This window comes from Mobula hypostoma, unplaced genomic scaffold (assembly GCF_963921235.1).
Source record: "Mobula hypostoma unplaced genomic scaffold, sMobHyp1.1 scaffold_116, whole genome shotgun sequence".
In the NCBI taxonomy this organism is placed as follows: Eukaryota; Metazoa; Chordata; class Chondrichthyes; order Myliobatiformes; family Myliobatidae; genus Mobula; species Mobula hypostoma.
In genome coordinates this window covers 71,393-88,213 of record NW_026948192.1, presented here as the reverse complement: position 1 = coordinate 88,213, position 16,821 = coordinate 71,393, and the positions used below count along the sequence as shown (strand labels likewise).

Genomic DNA, 16,821 nt, shown 5'->3' with positions numbered 1-16,821 from the left:
AAAGAAAGGTTGATTCAGTAAGTTATTTTAACTTTCCATATTTTGACTGGGACTCCCATACTGTAAAAGGACTAGATGGGGTAGAGTTTGTCAAATGTGCCCTTAATCAGTACGTAGAATACCCGACGTAGAAGTGTGCAATAAGCTGTAAGTAAATGATTCAGTGCTGGTGACAGAAATTAGTGATCATAATGCCATGAGATTCAAAGCAAATATGGAAAAAGAGAGGTCTGGACCACAGGTTGAAATTCTAAATTGGAGAAAGGTCAATTTTGATGGTATCAAAGGATCTGACAAGTGTGGTTTGGGACAGGCTGCTTTTTGGCAAAAGAGTACTTGGTATTTGGGAGTTCTTCAGAAGTGAAATTTTGAGGGTGTCTATTTTGTATGAGCCTGCCAAAATAAAAGTTGAAAGGTAACTGGTGCAGGGTACCTTGGTTTTCAAGAGATATTGAGCCCCCCAAATATTTTGTTCCTCTAAATGCCTCAGACTGTTGGGTGCTACCAAGACTCATTAATGACTACAATATCATAATTCCATGCTCTGAGCTCATCTGACTTTTATTTCAGTCGTCTTCTGTTTTTTTCTAAAAGCTTCGAAATAGTATTTGCTCTTTTGTTTGCCCTCTCTTTGGCTTCTATGTTGGCTTTGGCTTCTCATTTCAGCCACGGTTGTGTCCTACTGCCTTTCCAATGCTTCCGTTTCTTTGGGATGGATCGATCACTCAGTTCCCGAATTGCTCCCAGAAACTCCAGCCATTGCTGCTCCATTGTCACTCCTACCTTTTCCCTTCCAAACAAGTTTGGCTAGCTTCTCTGTCATAGAAACATGGAGAATTTCAGGATGGAAACAGGCCATTTGGCCCATCTAGTCAATGCTGAAAAAACATTTAAGCTGTCTAATGCAACTACCTGCACTGGGACCATCGCCCTCCATACCCCTACCATCCAGGTACCTATCAAACTTCTTCTAAATGGTAAAACTGAGCTCATATTCACCACTTGTGCTGACATCTCATTCCACACTCTCACGACCATTTCAATAAAGAGCTTTTCCACATGTTCGCATTAAATTTTCACCTTTCCCATTTACCCATGACGTCTGGTTGTCATCCCACCCAACCTCTGTGGAAAAAGCTGCTTGCATTTACCCTATCTGTACCGGCATAATTTTGTATACTTCTAACAAATCCACGAAGCAATGTATAATTTCCTTGTTTATGTTTAGAGCCTTTTTAGGTGTATAAGATGATGAGGGGCATTGATGGTGTGGATAGCCAGAGGTTTTTTCCCAGGGCTGAAATGGCTAACACGAAGGGGCAGAGTTTTGAGGTGCTTGGAAATAGAAACCGAGTGGGTGTCAGTGGTAAGTTTTTTTACACAGAGAGTGGTGGGTGTGTGGAATACACTGCCGGCTATTTGAGTGAGAGTGTTTCAGTTACTGTGGGGCCAGACACCCATTCAGATCACTGAGAACAGGGAATAATACCAAAGGAGAGAGTCAAACTGAGCCAGGTCACAGATTGGAGATGGCAGAAATGCCCCATTCTTATAGAGACAGGAAGAGCATCAGAGAATTTGATGGTCATTCCAGATACCAGCACTGTGCCCAGTTAGAAGATGATTTCTCTCTCCAACTTGGGTTGAACTTCACTGTAACAGGGTGATGTCAGATCTCACCTTGACAACTCAAGTGATCTCATCTGAAATGTTGTCCTACACCCATTGATGGATTTTGTAAATCTCTTTACAGGTTAAAAATGACAAGAAATTTGTCTCCGGGAATCTCAAACACAGCACGCCAGTTTTGCTGTATCTGTCCAGATATTTAAGAAGTGGAGCAAGGGATTCACTCGATCATCCTTCCTGCTCAGACTGTGGGGAGGGATTCACTCGATCATCTGACCGACTGGCACACCCGTCATTTTACACAGGGGTGAACCCGTTCATCTGCTCAGACAGTGGGAATGGATTCAGTCGGTCATCTCAACTGAAGGTACATCAGCTAGTTCACACTGGGCAAGGCCATTCACCTCTTCTGTGTGTGAGAAGGGATTCAGTCGGTCTTATCACCTGTGGACACACCAGTCTGGTAACACTGGGCAAAGGCTGTTCATCTGCTGAATTTCTGGGGAAGAATTCACTCAGTCATCTGACCTAATGGCTCACCAGCCAGTTCACACCGGGGAGCGACCATTCACATGCTCGGACTGTGGAAAAGGATTCACTTACTCATCTAGACTGAAGTTACATCAGCGAGTTCACACTGGAGAGAGGCCATTCACCTGCTCAGACTGCGGGAGGGGATTCACTCGGTCATCCGACCTACTGGTACACAAGTCAGTTCACACCGGGGAGTGGCCATTCACCTGCTCAGACTGTGGGAAGGGATTCACTTGCTCATCTGAACTGAAGGTACATCAGCGAGTTCACACTGGGGAGAGGCCATTCACCTGCTCAGACTGCGGGAAAGGATTCAACTCAGTCATCTCAACTGAAGGTACATCAGCGAGTTCACACTGGGGAGAGGCCGTTCACCTGCTCAGACTGTGGGAAGAGATTCACTCATTCATCCACCTTACAGAGTCATCAGCGAGTTCACACTGGGGAGAAGCCATTCACCTGCTCAGACTGTGGGAAGAGATTCACTCATTCATCCACCCTACAGAGTCATCAGCGAGTTCACACTGGGGAGAAGCCATTCACCTGCTCAGTCTGTGGGAAGAGATTCACTCATTCATCCACCCTACAGAAACACCAGTCAGTTCACACTGGAGAGAGGCCGTTCACATGTTCAGTCTGTGGGAAGAGATTCACTCAGTCATCCAACCTACTGGTACATCAGTCAGTTCACACTGGGGAGTAGCTGTTCACCAGCTCAGTTTGTGGGAAGGAATTCACTCGGTCATCCTACCTACAGAATCATCGGCGAGTTCACACTGGGGAAAAGCCGTTCACCTGCTCAGAATGTGGGAAGAGATTCACTGATTCATCCACCCTACAGAGACACCAGCGAGTTCACACTGCGGAGAAGCTGTTCACCTGCTCAGAATGTGGGAAAGGATTCACTCAGTCATCCCACCGACTGGCACACCAGTCAGTTCACACACAGGAGAAGCCGTTCACCTGCTCAGTCTGTGGGAAGAGATTCACTAACGCTTTCAACCGACAGAGACACCAGCAAGTCCACACTGGGGAGAAGCCGTTCACCTGCTAAGAATGTGGGAAAGGATTCACTCAGTCATCCCTACTACTGGTACACCAGTCAGTTCACAGTGGGGAGTGGCCATTGTCATGAATCCCTTGGTTTCGTTTGCTGTGGACTGTCATTTTAAGAGAGAGAGATTAAGAAGGCTAATCAGTCTGATTTGCAGTTTGTTTACATCGCTCACAGCTTGTTCACTTTTAACCAAGGGCACAAACAGCGAGAGTCAAATGGAGACAAAGGAAGAAAAATGGAAGGATCGAAACCAGGGAACTAGTGGCAAGGGTCACTGTTTAGAACTATACTTTGCCCACAAGGGTGGGTTAATTATCGATTCAGCATTCATCGAATGTGTGGTTGTCACCTTGTTTGTTCCATTGAAGTGGAACAGATTTGGAATATCCTGTGAAGACCACTTATGTGTTAACCATTGCCTGGGTTTGGGTGTGGTTATTCACTTGAAGACGATACCCCTTGTGACAAGTCACTTTTGGTGATAATTCGTATGTGGATTTGGAACGACGGCGAATAAAATCTACAGCGACTATTCTCTTGTTTTACCACCATGGGACCTGTGGAATTCGACATAATTGCCTTCTCTTGACATTTACCCTGGATTACAAATATCTCTCTCATCACCTATTCCATGGGTGAACTGAACTTTCATACTTTACCATCTCAAGACTCTAAGCCTTGTTTCCCCACAGCTCAATATTTTGTGAGTTATATTTAAACACATATATACACATAATACTGTTCACTTTTGTTTATCTTGCTTAGGTTACTATATTATAAGTAGATACTCGTAAAGACAGTGGTTTTAACATCAAAACCAGACTCCAGGTGTAGTCTACTGCTGCTGGTTTGTTTCTAAAGCGTTATGGTTCGTAACAAAATTGAGACCTGCGTTCGGGATATGAACAAATTTGGGGGCGTATTTATTGATTAATTATTGATTTTATTGGGGAAATCCCTTTTGATTTATTTGTGTGTGAAAAATCAGCAGCAATGGATGTTGATAGATTTCTGGAAGCACTAGTCTCTGAGGCATGAGAGGATGCCAGAAGGATTGGGTTGTTGAGTATTGCTAAAGGGTTAAAATTTGCTAAGGTGAAATTGACAATGAGGAGGGCACAGAGAAGCAGAAAAACAGAGAAGAGGCAGAAAACCAGAGGGAGGAAGCACAAAGACGGGCTGTTTGAGCTGGAAAAGATGGAGAGATTGCAGCAAAGGGGTCTGGCATTAGACTCTGGTGATAAGTTTGAGGCCAGTTGGGAAGTTAAATTGGTACCTCCATTTGATGAGGCGGATGTTGATAAATACTTTCAGCATTTTGAGACGTTTGCTCAGAGTATAAAGTGGCCAAAAGAGGGTTGGCCTGTTCTCTTACAAAGTGTAATTCAGGGGAAGGCTCAGCAAGACTATTCTACTTTGACAGTTGATGAAGCAGCTGTTTTGGACATAGTGAAACAGGCTGTCCTCAAAGCTTACGGATTGGTCCCAGAAGCAAAAGTTTAGAAATTTGAGGATATCTGTTCTATGGAATTTGCTTATGAGAAATTTGTGTGTTTTGACCACTGGTACAAATATAAAAATGTAAATGATGATTTTAACAGCTTGAAAGAGTTGGTTTTAATTGAAGAATTCAAAAGGTGCATCCCTGATGACATAAAGATGTATTTAGATGAAAAGGATGCTGCCCCTTTGCTGGTGTCTGCCAGATTAGCAGATGAGTTTGTTTTAACTCATAAGGTTAATTTTACGCCGAATGAGAGCTTCCAGAAGAGCAGCAGGGATAACCAGAAATTAAAGCTGGGATTAGTAACAAGTGTAAGGATGAAGGGCAGCAGTTGAAGGAGAAATATTCTGGTCTTACTTGTTAATATTGTAAGAAAGCTGGTCATATGATGGCTAATTGTTCCGTCCTGAAGAAGAAAAAGGAAAAGGAGGCAGTCCCAAATGCCTGTGATCAGTATGTTGAAGCACATATAAACCCACAGGGTTCTGAACACTCTGTTGAGGCTTAGTTAAGGACTGAGAGGTCTGACCGAGTTAAGAAGGTATTTGATCATTTTATGTCAGATGGGTTTGTATTAGTAAAGGAAGGGTCAACCCCAGTACCAGTGAAAATTCTTCGAGATACTGGGCTTCTCAGTCAGTTACGTTAGACAGCGTTCTAAATTTTGGTGATGAGACTAACATTGGTGAGATGAATCTTATTAAAGGCATTGGGGGTGGCATGGTTTCTGTGCCATTGCACAGGGTAACTTTATAGTCAGAGTTGGTTTTGGGACCTGTTAAGATTGGATTATGCTCCAGTTTACAGGTGGAAGTTGTTACTTTGCTGTTAGGGAATGACCTGGCAGATGGTAAAGTTGTTCCTGCAGTGCAGTTGACAACTAAGCCAACCACTGACGACCCACAGATGGATTTTTGCATTTATCCTTCCTGCGCAGTAACTCGAAGTATGTCTAAAAAGTCTACCAACACAGATGGTTCTGTGCAGCATGATTCTGATACCCATGATAGCCAAAATCGGGATTCAAGTTATGATGACTTGTCAGGGACTTTTCTACTTTCATTGTTTCAACAGGATTCAGGTAGTAAGTCTGATGGAAAAGATTTATCCCTGTCTTGGAAGGAGTTTATAGCAGAACAGAACCGAGACCCTGAGATTGAAGCTTTAAAAGAAACAGCTCTCTCAGATAATGAGATTAAGAAAGTGCCAGTTGGCTATTATCTCAAGGGTGGAGTATTAATGAGGAAGTGGAGGCCACCTGCTATACCTGTGAGTGAGGAATGGGCAATTGTTCACCAAGTTGTATTCCCTAAAGTTTATAGGATTAAAATTTTAGCTTTGACCCACAGTATGCCCTGAGGTGGCTATTTTGGAGTGAATAAAACTGTAAACAGGATTATGAAACAATTTTACTGGCCTAATTTGAGGAAAGAGGTTGTGACCTTTTGCAGAACCTGTCACACTTATCAATTTGTCGGTAAACCTAATCAGGTCACCCCAGTGGCCCCACTCCGGCCTATAACTGTATTCGGTAAACCCTTTTCTAAAGTTATAGTGGATTGTGTTGGCCCATTGCCAAAGACTGAATCTGGCCATCAGTATTTGCTAACTATTATATGTACTGCATCCGGATTCCCAGAGGCAATACCTCTCAGAAATATTAAAGCTAAAACTGTGGCAAAGGCTCTTACCAAGTTTTTTACCTTATTTGGTTTACCTAAAGAAATGCAGTCTGATCAAGGAAGTAATTTTACATCTGGATTGTTCCAGCAGGTAGTTTATGAACTGGGAGCTAAACAAATGACATTGTCTGAATACCATCTGGAATCACAAGAGGCTTTAGAAAGATTTCATTCTACCCTCTAAACAATGATTAAGACATACCTTGTTTAAAATGGAAAAGACTGGGATGAAGGAAACATTTGCTTTTGTTCGCAGTAAGAGAGTCGGTACAGGAATTACTGGGCTTTAGTCCTTTTGAACTTGTATTTGGTCATAGAGTGAGGGGAACTTTGGCCTTGTTAAAGGAACAGTGGTTTGATGGGGATGTACATGTTAACTTGTTATACTATGTTTTGAAGTTCAAAAATAAACTACACCAAGTTTGTAGTCTAGCAAGACAAAACTTAATGATTTCTCAAAACAAAATGAAGTGTCGGTTTGATGAGTGGGCTTGTGACAGAAAATACCAGGTGGGGGATAACGTGCTTGTGCTATTTCCAATGTTGACGAATCCACTTCAGGGAAAATTCAATGGACCATATGGAATAGTTTTTCAAAGTAATGATGTAAATTATGTTATTAAAACACCCAACCAACGTAAACTAACACAGGTGGTACACATAAATATGATAAAGCCTTATTGGACAAGCAGGCACCATCTGTGTGTGTTGTCAAAATATATGAATCTGGCAACCCTGAGAATGAAACAATTGACTCGTCTAAGGCTACGTCCACACTAGACCGGTTAAATCCATAACCAAAGCTTTTTCTCTTCGTTTTGACCCTCTGTCCACACTGAAACGGTGTTTTCCTCCCTCGAAAACAGAGATTTTGTACAACGCCCTCCAGAGTGTGTAAATTTGAAAACGCCGATTGTGCAGTGCAGTGTGGACGGGCTAAACAGATATGTTTAAAAACGCTGTCATGACGTGCCGGAACAGATGGCGGCAGTGTGGCATTTCATTGTTTTCTTGAACGCAACCCCCCACACAACCTAACAATTTCAGAACAGACAGAAACAATACTGAAGCCAGAAGAGTTAGAAATGTACTTACCAAATACTTTGACCCATAGCTTTCTGAATAAATAAGTATACTTACTTTGCCCTGTTTTCTGTCCTTGCTTGTATGAACAGCAAGTACTTCTTTGACAATAGATGTGCAACAGCCTAATGTTACATCGTATGGAAATGCAAGATAACACTGATGCAGACATGTTTTATACATGTAACAAGGCGCTTTATTTGTCGCGGACCCTTCTGGCAATCCCCCACCTTACTATTTACCTCAGGAATTGGGCTTCAATCCCCTCGTTTAATTTCCAATCATTTCCAGGTTCCACCAACTACACACACCTGCTTTCCATCAGAAAATGCAGGATAAAGACCCTGTGATCACAACAAGGAGCTCTCAGTTCGTTGGTCAACTCTGGTGTGAGTAACCTTGTTTCATGGTTCTTAGGGACATTAGTTCTAAGTCTAGCATCGCTCCTGGATTCTCTCCAAACCCAAGACTTCAGGTATATACTCTTCTGGAAACCGATTCCATGCTTGCTACGGTGATAACGCCTCCCGACTCTGTCCCCACGCCTGTGTTCTGCACTTGCGTTGGTCCACCGCCACGCTTGTGCAAATAATGTATTAATGTATTGCTTGTGCAAACATTTAATAGATGCAATTGTCACCTTTGCCCAGTAACTCGTTTCATTGCGCATGTTAACTACAGCAAAATAATACACAAAGACATGGCAAAAGTAAAGGTAAACAAATGAGGTAACAACAAATTTCACTTTTGCCCAGTAACAAGCCTTATTGCATTTAGTTGTAGCTGTTGTCCCTTTCATCGGTGAAGAGACTATGGCTGTAGAAAATGTTTCTGGACAAACGCACACCAAGTACACCTTTTCCTCTTCGCTTGCTTTCCGTGTGTCTTGCGCATGCCCAGTAGGAGGAGATTCACCCAAATATCCATTCTAATGAGGACGGAGATATTTTGAAAATCACCTGGTGTGGACGCCTATCGTTTTTACACCAAACTGGCATTTTCAAAATTATCCGGTCTAGTGTCGATGCAGCCTGAGACTTTTTACAAGCCAAACATGGTCCCAGATAGGCTAATGAACTTGATTGTTCTAGAAAACATTGATAACAAGTTGGCTCATCTGCAGCCAAAGCAACAACAACAGCTGAGGAATTAATTCTGAGGTTTTAAGATTTATTTCCCGACGTTCCCAAGCAAACCACGGTCGCAGTACATGATGTAGATATTGGTCAAGCCAAACCGATTAAACAACAGTCATATCGCATGAACGTAGAAAAGCGTAAATTGGCTGAGCAAGAAATTGAATATATGCTGAAAAATGGTATTATTAGGCCTTCAAAATCAGATTGGAGCTCACCCTGTGTTATTGTGCCCAAACCTGATGGTAGTGTTAGATTTTCTACTGATTATAGGAAGGTAAATACAGTAACATAAACAGATGCCTATTCTATCCCTAGGGTGAATGATTGCATCGATAAGGTTTCTTACAAAGATTGATCTGTTGAAAGGGTATTGGTGTGTTCCATTGACGGACAGAGGTAGAGAAATTTCTGCATTTGTGACACCTTCTGGGTTGTATGAATACAATGTTTTGCCGTTTGGAATGAAAAATGCTCCGGGAACATTCCAGAGAATGATTGATTCTGTAATTCAAGGGTTAGAACACACACAGTTGCCTATATTGATGAGTTAGTCACAGGGAGTGACACTTGGGAAGAGCATATCTCTGCAGTAGAAAAGCTGTTAGACAGGCTTTCCCAGGCCAACCTTACAGTTAACTTTAGCTTAGAGTGAATTTGGCCAAGCCACTGTGACCTATCTTGGCTATGTTGTAGGTGAAGGTAAGTTGGCTCCTGTTCAGGCAATTTCTGAAGTTCCATTTCCAACTGGTAAGAAGCCTCTTAGAAGGTCTCTGGGAATGGTTAGATATTATCATAAGTTCTGTAAGAACTTTGTAGATATCGCTCTTCCTCTGAATAATCTCCTGAAGAAGGGTGAAAAGTTTGTTTGGACCGAGCCTTGTTTGGAGGCATTTCATCGATTGAAAGTTATTATTTGAGATTAGGCCAATCAATGTAGTGTGGTCAGAAAATTTAATTAGCAGATTGGAGCTGTGGGTGGCGACACAAGTCATGGGTATAAAGAGAGTAAAGCAGGGGGCCATGGAGACAACCCTGTGCGGTATGTGTGCTGAGGGTCAGAGAGACAGAGGTGAGAGAGCCCACTCTTAGCACCTGCCGGCGATCTGACAGGAAGTCCAGGATCCAGCTACACAAGGCAGAGTGAAGGCCGAGGTCTCTGAGCTTCTTGTCGATACTTCACGCCTTCGTATAGCTACTGCTCTGCCCATGACTGCAAGGAACTGCAGAGAGCTTTGGAGATCAGAGAACATGAGATAAACAAGACCTCCCTATATGGACTCTTCCTACACTTCCCCTGTGTCGGAAAAGCAGGCCATGTACTCAAAGATCCCCACAACCTGGACATTCTTGCTGCAAACCCGCTCCCCCAGCGGGGAAGAGATACAAAAGCCTTAAAGCCCGTACCACCAGGCTCAAGGACGGCCTCCTGTCTGCGGTTATAAGCCAATGAATGGTCTCCAGTCCGATAAAATGGACTCGACCTCACAATGTAACTCGACGTGACCCTGCACCATATGTCTATCTGCACTGCACTTTCTCTGTAGCCATAGTGCTTTGTTACAGTTATTGTTTTGTCGTATATCAGCTCAATGTACTGTTGTAATGTATTGATCTGTGTGGCTGGTACGTCAGGCAAGATTTTCACTGTAGCTCGGTACGTGATAAACATAGAAACATAGAAAATAGGTGCAGGAGTAGGCCATTCGGCCCTTCGAACCTGCACCACCATTTATTATGATCATGGCTGATCATCCAACTCAGAACCCAGCCTTCCCTCCATACCCCCTGACCCCTGTAGCCACAAGGGCCATATCTAACTTCCTTTTAAACATAGCTAATGAACTGGCCTCAACAGTTTGCTGTGGCAGAGAATTCCACAGATTCACCACTCTCTGTGTGAAGAAGTTTTTCCTAATCTCGGTCCTAAAAGGCTTCCCCTCTATCCTCAAACTGTGACCCCTCGTTCTGGACCTCCCCAACATCGGGAACAATCTTCCCGCATCTAGCCTGTCCAATCCCTCGAGGATCTTATACGTTTCAATCAGATCCCCCCTCAATCTTCTAAATTCCAACCAGTACAAGCCCAGTTCATCCAGTCTTTCTTCATATGAAAGACCTGCCATCCCAGGAATCAATCTGGTGAACCTTCTTTGTACTCCCTCTATGGCAAAGATATCTTTCCTCAGATTAGGGGACCAAAACTGCACACAATACTCCAGGTGTGGTCTCACCAAGGCCTTGTACAACTGCAGTAGTACCTCCCTGCTCCTGTACTCGAATCCTCTCGCTATAAATGCCAGCATACCGTTCGCCTTTTTCACCGCCTGCTGTACCTGCATGCCCACTTTCAATGACTGGTGTATAATGACACCCAGGTCTCGTTGCACCTCCCCTTTTCCTAATCGGCCACCATTCAGATAATAATCTGTTTTCCTATTTTTGCCACCAAAGTGGATAACCTCACATTTATCCACATTAAATTGCATCTGCCATGAGTTTGCCCACTCACCCAACCTATCCAAGTCACCCTGCATCCTCTTAGCATCCTCCTCACTGCTAACACTGCCACCCAGCTTCGTGTCATCCGCAAACTTGGAGATGCTGCATTTAATTCCCTCATCCAAGTCATTAATATATATTGTAAACAACTGGGGTCCCAGCACTGAGCCTTGCGGTACCCCACTAGTCACCGCCTGCCATTCTGAAAATAAAGATAAACAAATTCCCCATTTTAATGGTGTGGAAATATTAGACAGACTGAGATTCTGCTGTGCGACCTCAGCAGGAAACTTAACTGAACTGTTGTCATTTCTGAGGAATGCAGATAAATCGAAAAGGCTTCAATCTCGCATTACAATCTGCGGTAACTGGGATCAGGTGACCGGTGGTGGGTCTCCCATATCAATATCAGAATCAGGTTTAATAGCACCGGCATATCTCATGACATTCGTTGTCTCTGCGGCAGCAGCAGAACCTAATTCATAACAATAGATTTTAACAATTGTGAATTATAATAATATATATTAAATAGTTAAATTACTTCAGTGGTCCAAAACTAAAAATAAAAAAAATGTAATAAACTCTTTTAATAGTGTGGAAATTCTGGAGCAAAGCTTAACTAAACTGTACACGTTTATGAGAAGCTCAGGAAAATAGGAAAGGCTAAATTCTCATATGAATGCTCTGTGTTAAACATTTAACCAACATGGTGACAGAAGGCAGCTGCAGGTTCATGAGAGACTGTTACTGTCAGATTCTGCAGTTCTTGCGGCTGCTCATCGCACCCAGGACTGAACCCTGGTCACTGAGCATTGGAGGAGTCTGTTCCGCTGATGTTAGCCTTAAACTAGACTGGTGTTTAATATTGTGGATCTGTGAAAGATCAATCAGTTCTGTATCAAATCCCGTGTCTCAGGTACTTCCTGTCTCTACCACACTCACAATGTACACTAGAGAGGCCACCTGGCCCATCTGGTCCCTGCCCATGTTTCTGTTCCATATCAGTATATCAATATCTATCCCTGCCGTTCCCCTCTCACTCTCCCTGTGATGACAAGTTGCAACTAGTCACCACTCCGTGGGATAGGAGATTTCCCTTGAATTTCATGGAATCATAGAAATCTACAGCACATTACTGACCCTTTGGCCCACAATGTTGTGACAACCATGTAACTTACTCTAGAAACTGCATAGAATTACTCTGCTGCATAGCCCTCTATTTTCCTAAGCTCCATGTACCTATCTAAGAGTCTCTTAAAAGACCCTATCGTATCCACATCTACCACCGTCACTGGCAGTGCATTCCACACATACACCACACTTTGTTTAAAAAACTTAGCTCTGACATCTCCTCTCTACCTACTTCCAAGCAGGTTAAACCTATGCCCCCTCGTGTTAGCTGTTTCAGGCCTGGGAAAAAGCCTCTCATCATCCTACACATCTTCATGAATTTCCTGCATGCTTCTCTCCAGGCTGAATAAGACGATGAGCACACTGTGGTTTTAATGTTCTTCAGGGCTCTGGTCTAAGGTGTTTAAGCTCCTTCTTCCCTGATCTTTTCAACGTTTTGTGTCACTCTCACTCATTTCAAAGGACTGTGCCTCTGACAGCTGGGTTGTTGCAATGCACCTCTAAAGTCTGACAGCAGACCAGCGAGTGAATGTTAGATGGAACAGAGTCAGAAACCAAATAATTTCCAGCCTGAGTCAGGGCTTTAGGGCTCCAAGAAGAGATGGCCCCTAGAGTTTACAAGGAGGAGGAGGAAGAGGAATCAGACTAGCAGGATGTGGCAACAAGTGAAAGATCAGAAACATTTTGAAAACGTTTGATTGAAAAAAAAAGGTGGTTAATTTCTGCAAATTACTGGAGGAAATCAACATATCAGGCAGCAAATGTGGAGAGGAATAAATTGAGAACGTTTAGGCCGAGTACCTTCAGCATGCCAAGACTGTGTACCCCTCTGCTTAGTTGCTGCCAGCATTTTGTGTGTGGGCATCTCTGTATTTCCAGCAATTTTCGTGTTTCATATCTGGATTTGTAAGAGGATTATACCTTGGCATTAAATAAATGGAATACCTGTTGATATTGAGTATATTGTTTGTGGGAGCCGCCAACACAAAAAAAGACTGAGCTGTGGATATCGAACCAGTGCTTGCAGAAACTTTTAATGGCACCGTGATTACCCATAAATCCTTGTGATAAAAATGTCGCCATCGCCGAACCACCGATCAAATGCGCAGGCGTCAGGGTTGTTGCTGTTAGCGAATATCACGCTTGCGCGAAGTATACAAAAGGCCTCCGATTAATCGGTGAAGGTAAGAGCGGGTTTGCGGGAGGGACAATCACTGTGACCCGCAATCCCGGGACAGTCCAGCTCTCTTGTCCCTCTCTTTCAGCCCCACGATCCGTACACGGGCCCCAGGGAGCTTCCGGCTGATGAGGGAATGGGAACCGATGGATCTCAGACAGAGCTGAGCTCCAGCTGTCTAAATGCAAGGATTGGGAACTCGGAGAAAGGGAACAAAATCTTTTACATCACCAGTTGAGAAAATCACCTTTGTTCTACCTCCAATCACAAACAAGAGAAAATCTGCAGATGTTGGAAATCCAAGCAACAGACACGAAACACTGGAGGAATTCAACATTAGTACTCGTTTCCATAGATGCTGCCTGGCCTGCTGATTTCCTCCAGCACTTTTTGTGTGCTCCTTGTTCTACCTCCTCTGGTGAGAAAATCCTTCATTACCCGCTACAGGCCTGCTACATAGGTCGTGTGAGACTGCAGATGAACTCGATCAATCCCAGAGGAGATCATAGTTCTTATTGAAAGTGATTTGCTAGCTGTTGAAATGATTACCTCGAAATATAAAATTAACTGCATATGTTGTTGTCACTGGGTACACCGGTTTATGTAGATTAGATAAATGTTTGGCAGAGCTTTACCCGTGATGGACTGGGCCGAATCCACGAACTTGTTTTTAAGGTTTTTCTTCAAAGGCCTTCCTGTTGCCGTATCAGGTCGTGATGCAGGCAGACAATATACTCTCCACTACACATTTTTAGAAGTTCGTCTAGGTTTTTAATGTCATGCCGAATCTCCGCAGTCTCCTAAGAAAGTAGAGGAAATTGTAATACCCACTAATATAAAGTTACTTCCACTGTCCACCTCTGATCCTCGGATGAGAACTGGCTCATGGAACTTCATTTTTCCCTCTAGTGAAGACTACAATCACTTCCTTGGTATTGCCGACATTGAGTGATGGGGTGTTGCCACATCTTCATTAAAATTATCCCCTCTTAGATGAAATGTATGCCCGATGGTATAAGCCGTGTCGACGGTGGGATGGAGATAATCTCTGTGTGCTCTACCTTTATTTATGCCTCTCATAGTCTCAGAAACATCTATCAGATTCCCGCTCGCCCTCAGCTACTCCAGAGAAAACAACCCGTGTTTGACCAAAGTCTCATTATCGCCCAAATCGTCTAATTCAGGTAGCATCTTGGTAAAGCCTTTCTGCCCTCTCGAAAGCCTCGTCACTCTTTCTATGACCATTAGCCTGAACTGTATGCACTACATGTTCCAGTGCTGACCTGCTGTATGTTTTAATTTCGCACATTCTTAGCAACCTGAGGAAATGCAACATGTCTATTTTCATTTCAAATACCAGGATATCCTGTGTGTTTGTATGTATACTCTCCCACCAAAACAGTCATACAGACTCTTCTGAAACACAGCTGTTTATGTTCGATGTGAAGAGATTACTGCAGGGTTGTCAGGGTGGGCGAGTGGTCTAAGGTCCCAGACTTAAGGCGAGAACATCGCTTCCTTGTAAACGCGAGTGCTCTGGTCGCCACCTAGAGGCGTGGGATCGAACCCCACTCCTGACAACAACTGTGCTTTACAAATGGACCATTCAATCACTGTAATGTTATTGGAGTCATCAAAGCATGGTCCGTTTGGTAGAAAGATAAAGATTTTGCTTTCGTCACAGCAGAGAGCAGTACAACGGGTCACAAGACATCGGATTCAAGCTGAAGAGTTTGAAGAGAAAGAGGACTCGGTGAAGAGCGTCTGTGGTCTGTGTCACCTTCCCAGCCGTAGCTGTTGGTTGGACTGAAAGACATCGGTGCCATTCAGACACGTTGTTCGTCGCTATATTGAAACGGCATTTTACATCGTCGTTCTTAGGCGTACATCTGCCGCGGAGCGCAGTACAGTGCGTTTAACAACAATCTGGATGTGGGAATATCGCATTGATCATTCCGGACTGGATTATGTTCACCTTCTGTGGTTTAACAGGCTACTCTTCCTTATTTTTCAGTGCAGATGATTTAAGACGTAGAGTACAGAAAATAGCCTTCGGCCCAACTAGTTCAAAGTTCAAAGTAGAAAGTAAATTTGTCATCACAGCGTATATATGCATATATCACCATGTACAACAATGGGGTTCACTTTCTCACGGGCATCCAGGAAACACAATAAAATCCATGCAGGACCACAATAACACAGCGGTCAAAAATCAATATGTATAACAGAACATGCAGTGCAACGTAAACGAAATGATAGTGACCTCAGCAATATTAATTGTTATATTAAGTATTATTCGAGGGCGACGAATCCCGCTATAGTTTTTTTTTTGAGATTTAATCCCTCTCTCAGAGACAACTTGACACAGGATTGAACATGGTCGATGCGAAATTGTTCACACCTCTATCAGTGAAGCTGAAATCTTCTCCCCAGTTGCAACAGAAAACACCGCTCACTTCCCTGATCTGGAGAACTCTGTGTTCTTTCTGCCACTGCGTTGCCTGTTGTCCTGATCTGTCTAAGTTTAGGAGCCTCACTACTTCTTCCAGTTGTCCCGTCACGTAGTCCGCAGTCTGGATTAAAACACATTTGCCCGCCGTCTGGTCAAACTGCCGTTCCATGATCGTAACTTTCCTACTATTTACGGTCAGTAAAAGTCTTAAACAACAAATCATCTGGGCTGCTCTTCAGACGCCACTTTGTCCTCGCCCGTCCGGTTGTGGCTTGTCCTGTTTATCCAGACTGTGAATTTTATGCTCAACTTCCTGTCGAACAGTGACCCCGGGAAAGATACGGAGGACGGAGCCAATCTCTAGTATTAAGATTGGGAGTGGTTGGGGAGCGGTGAGAGGCTTTCACAAGAGAAGCGCAAAGTGGGAGAATGAGTGGTAGAGACGTGGTGCTAGGCAAACAAATTCCCTCATTACAGTCCTGACCGAGAATGTACGCAACTCCACCGTCAGATATGTTTCTCATGTAAAAGAACGATATCCCGATTTATTTGCTTCGTGATGTCCCAGTCGAGTGTTTCCTGGCCTAACCCCCTTCTCATTCTGTATCCGCACATAAATACTACTATTTGCATCCCAGCAGCAGGTTCCCTATGCAGTCCCAGTTTCAAACCCGACCTCGGCGATTAAAATTTCGCAAATATTTTGCCAAAATAAACAAAAACACGGGCATATTCCATCTCATTATTTTGACGGAATGATCTCTTTGTCTCGTTTCTCTCTTTTCTTTCGCCTCATTCTGAATCTTTCCCTTCGCATCGGTGAATTTTCTCCAACCGTCAACCAACTGTACTTCCCCCCATCCCGCCCCCACCAACCTCTCTTTCTCAGCCTGGGCTGCCTCTCACCCAGAATCTGTGTGACATGTCGTCAGCG

The 16,821-nt window shown here is 43.6% G+C and overlaps 2 protein-coding genes across 3 annotated transcripts in view; both read left to right on the top strand.

Annotated features, from left to right (window-relative positions):
* Positions 1-7,770, top strand: part of LOC134341744 (gastrula zinc finger protein xLCGF3.1-like) — a 21,468-nt gene extending 13,698 nt beyond the window's left edge. For both annotated transcript variants that reach the window (XM_063039652.1, XM_063039653.1), the window contains exon 3: positions 1,754-7,770. In XM_063039652.1, the coding sequence (XP_062895722.1) occupies positions 2,161-2,988 (828 nt within the window). In that variant the 5' untranslated portion in view covers positions 1,754-2,160 and the 3' untranslated portion in view covers positions 2,989-7,770. The remainder of the gene's footprint in view (positions 1-1,753) is intronic.
* Positions 5,113-16,821, top strand: part of LOC134341748 (probable G-protein coupled receptor 139) — a 26,712-nt gene continuing 15,003 nt past the window's right edge. Inside the window, exons 1-2 of the mRNA XM_063039658.1 lie at positions 5,113-5,177; positions 7,850-7,878. Of these exons, the coding sequence (XP_062895728.1) occupies positions 5,113-5,177; positions 7,850-7,878 (94 nt within the window). The remainder of the gene's footprint in view (positions 5,178-7,849; positions 7,879-16,821) is intronic.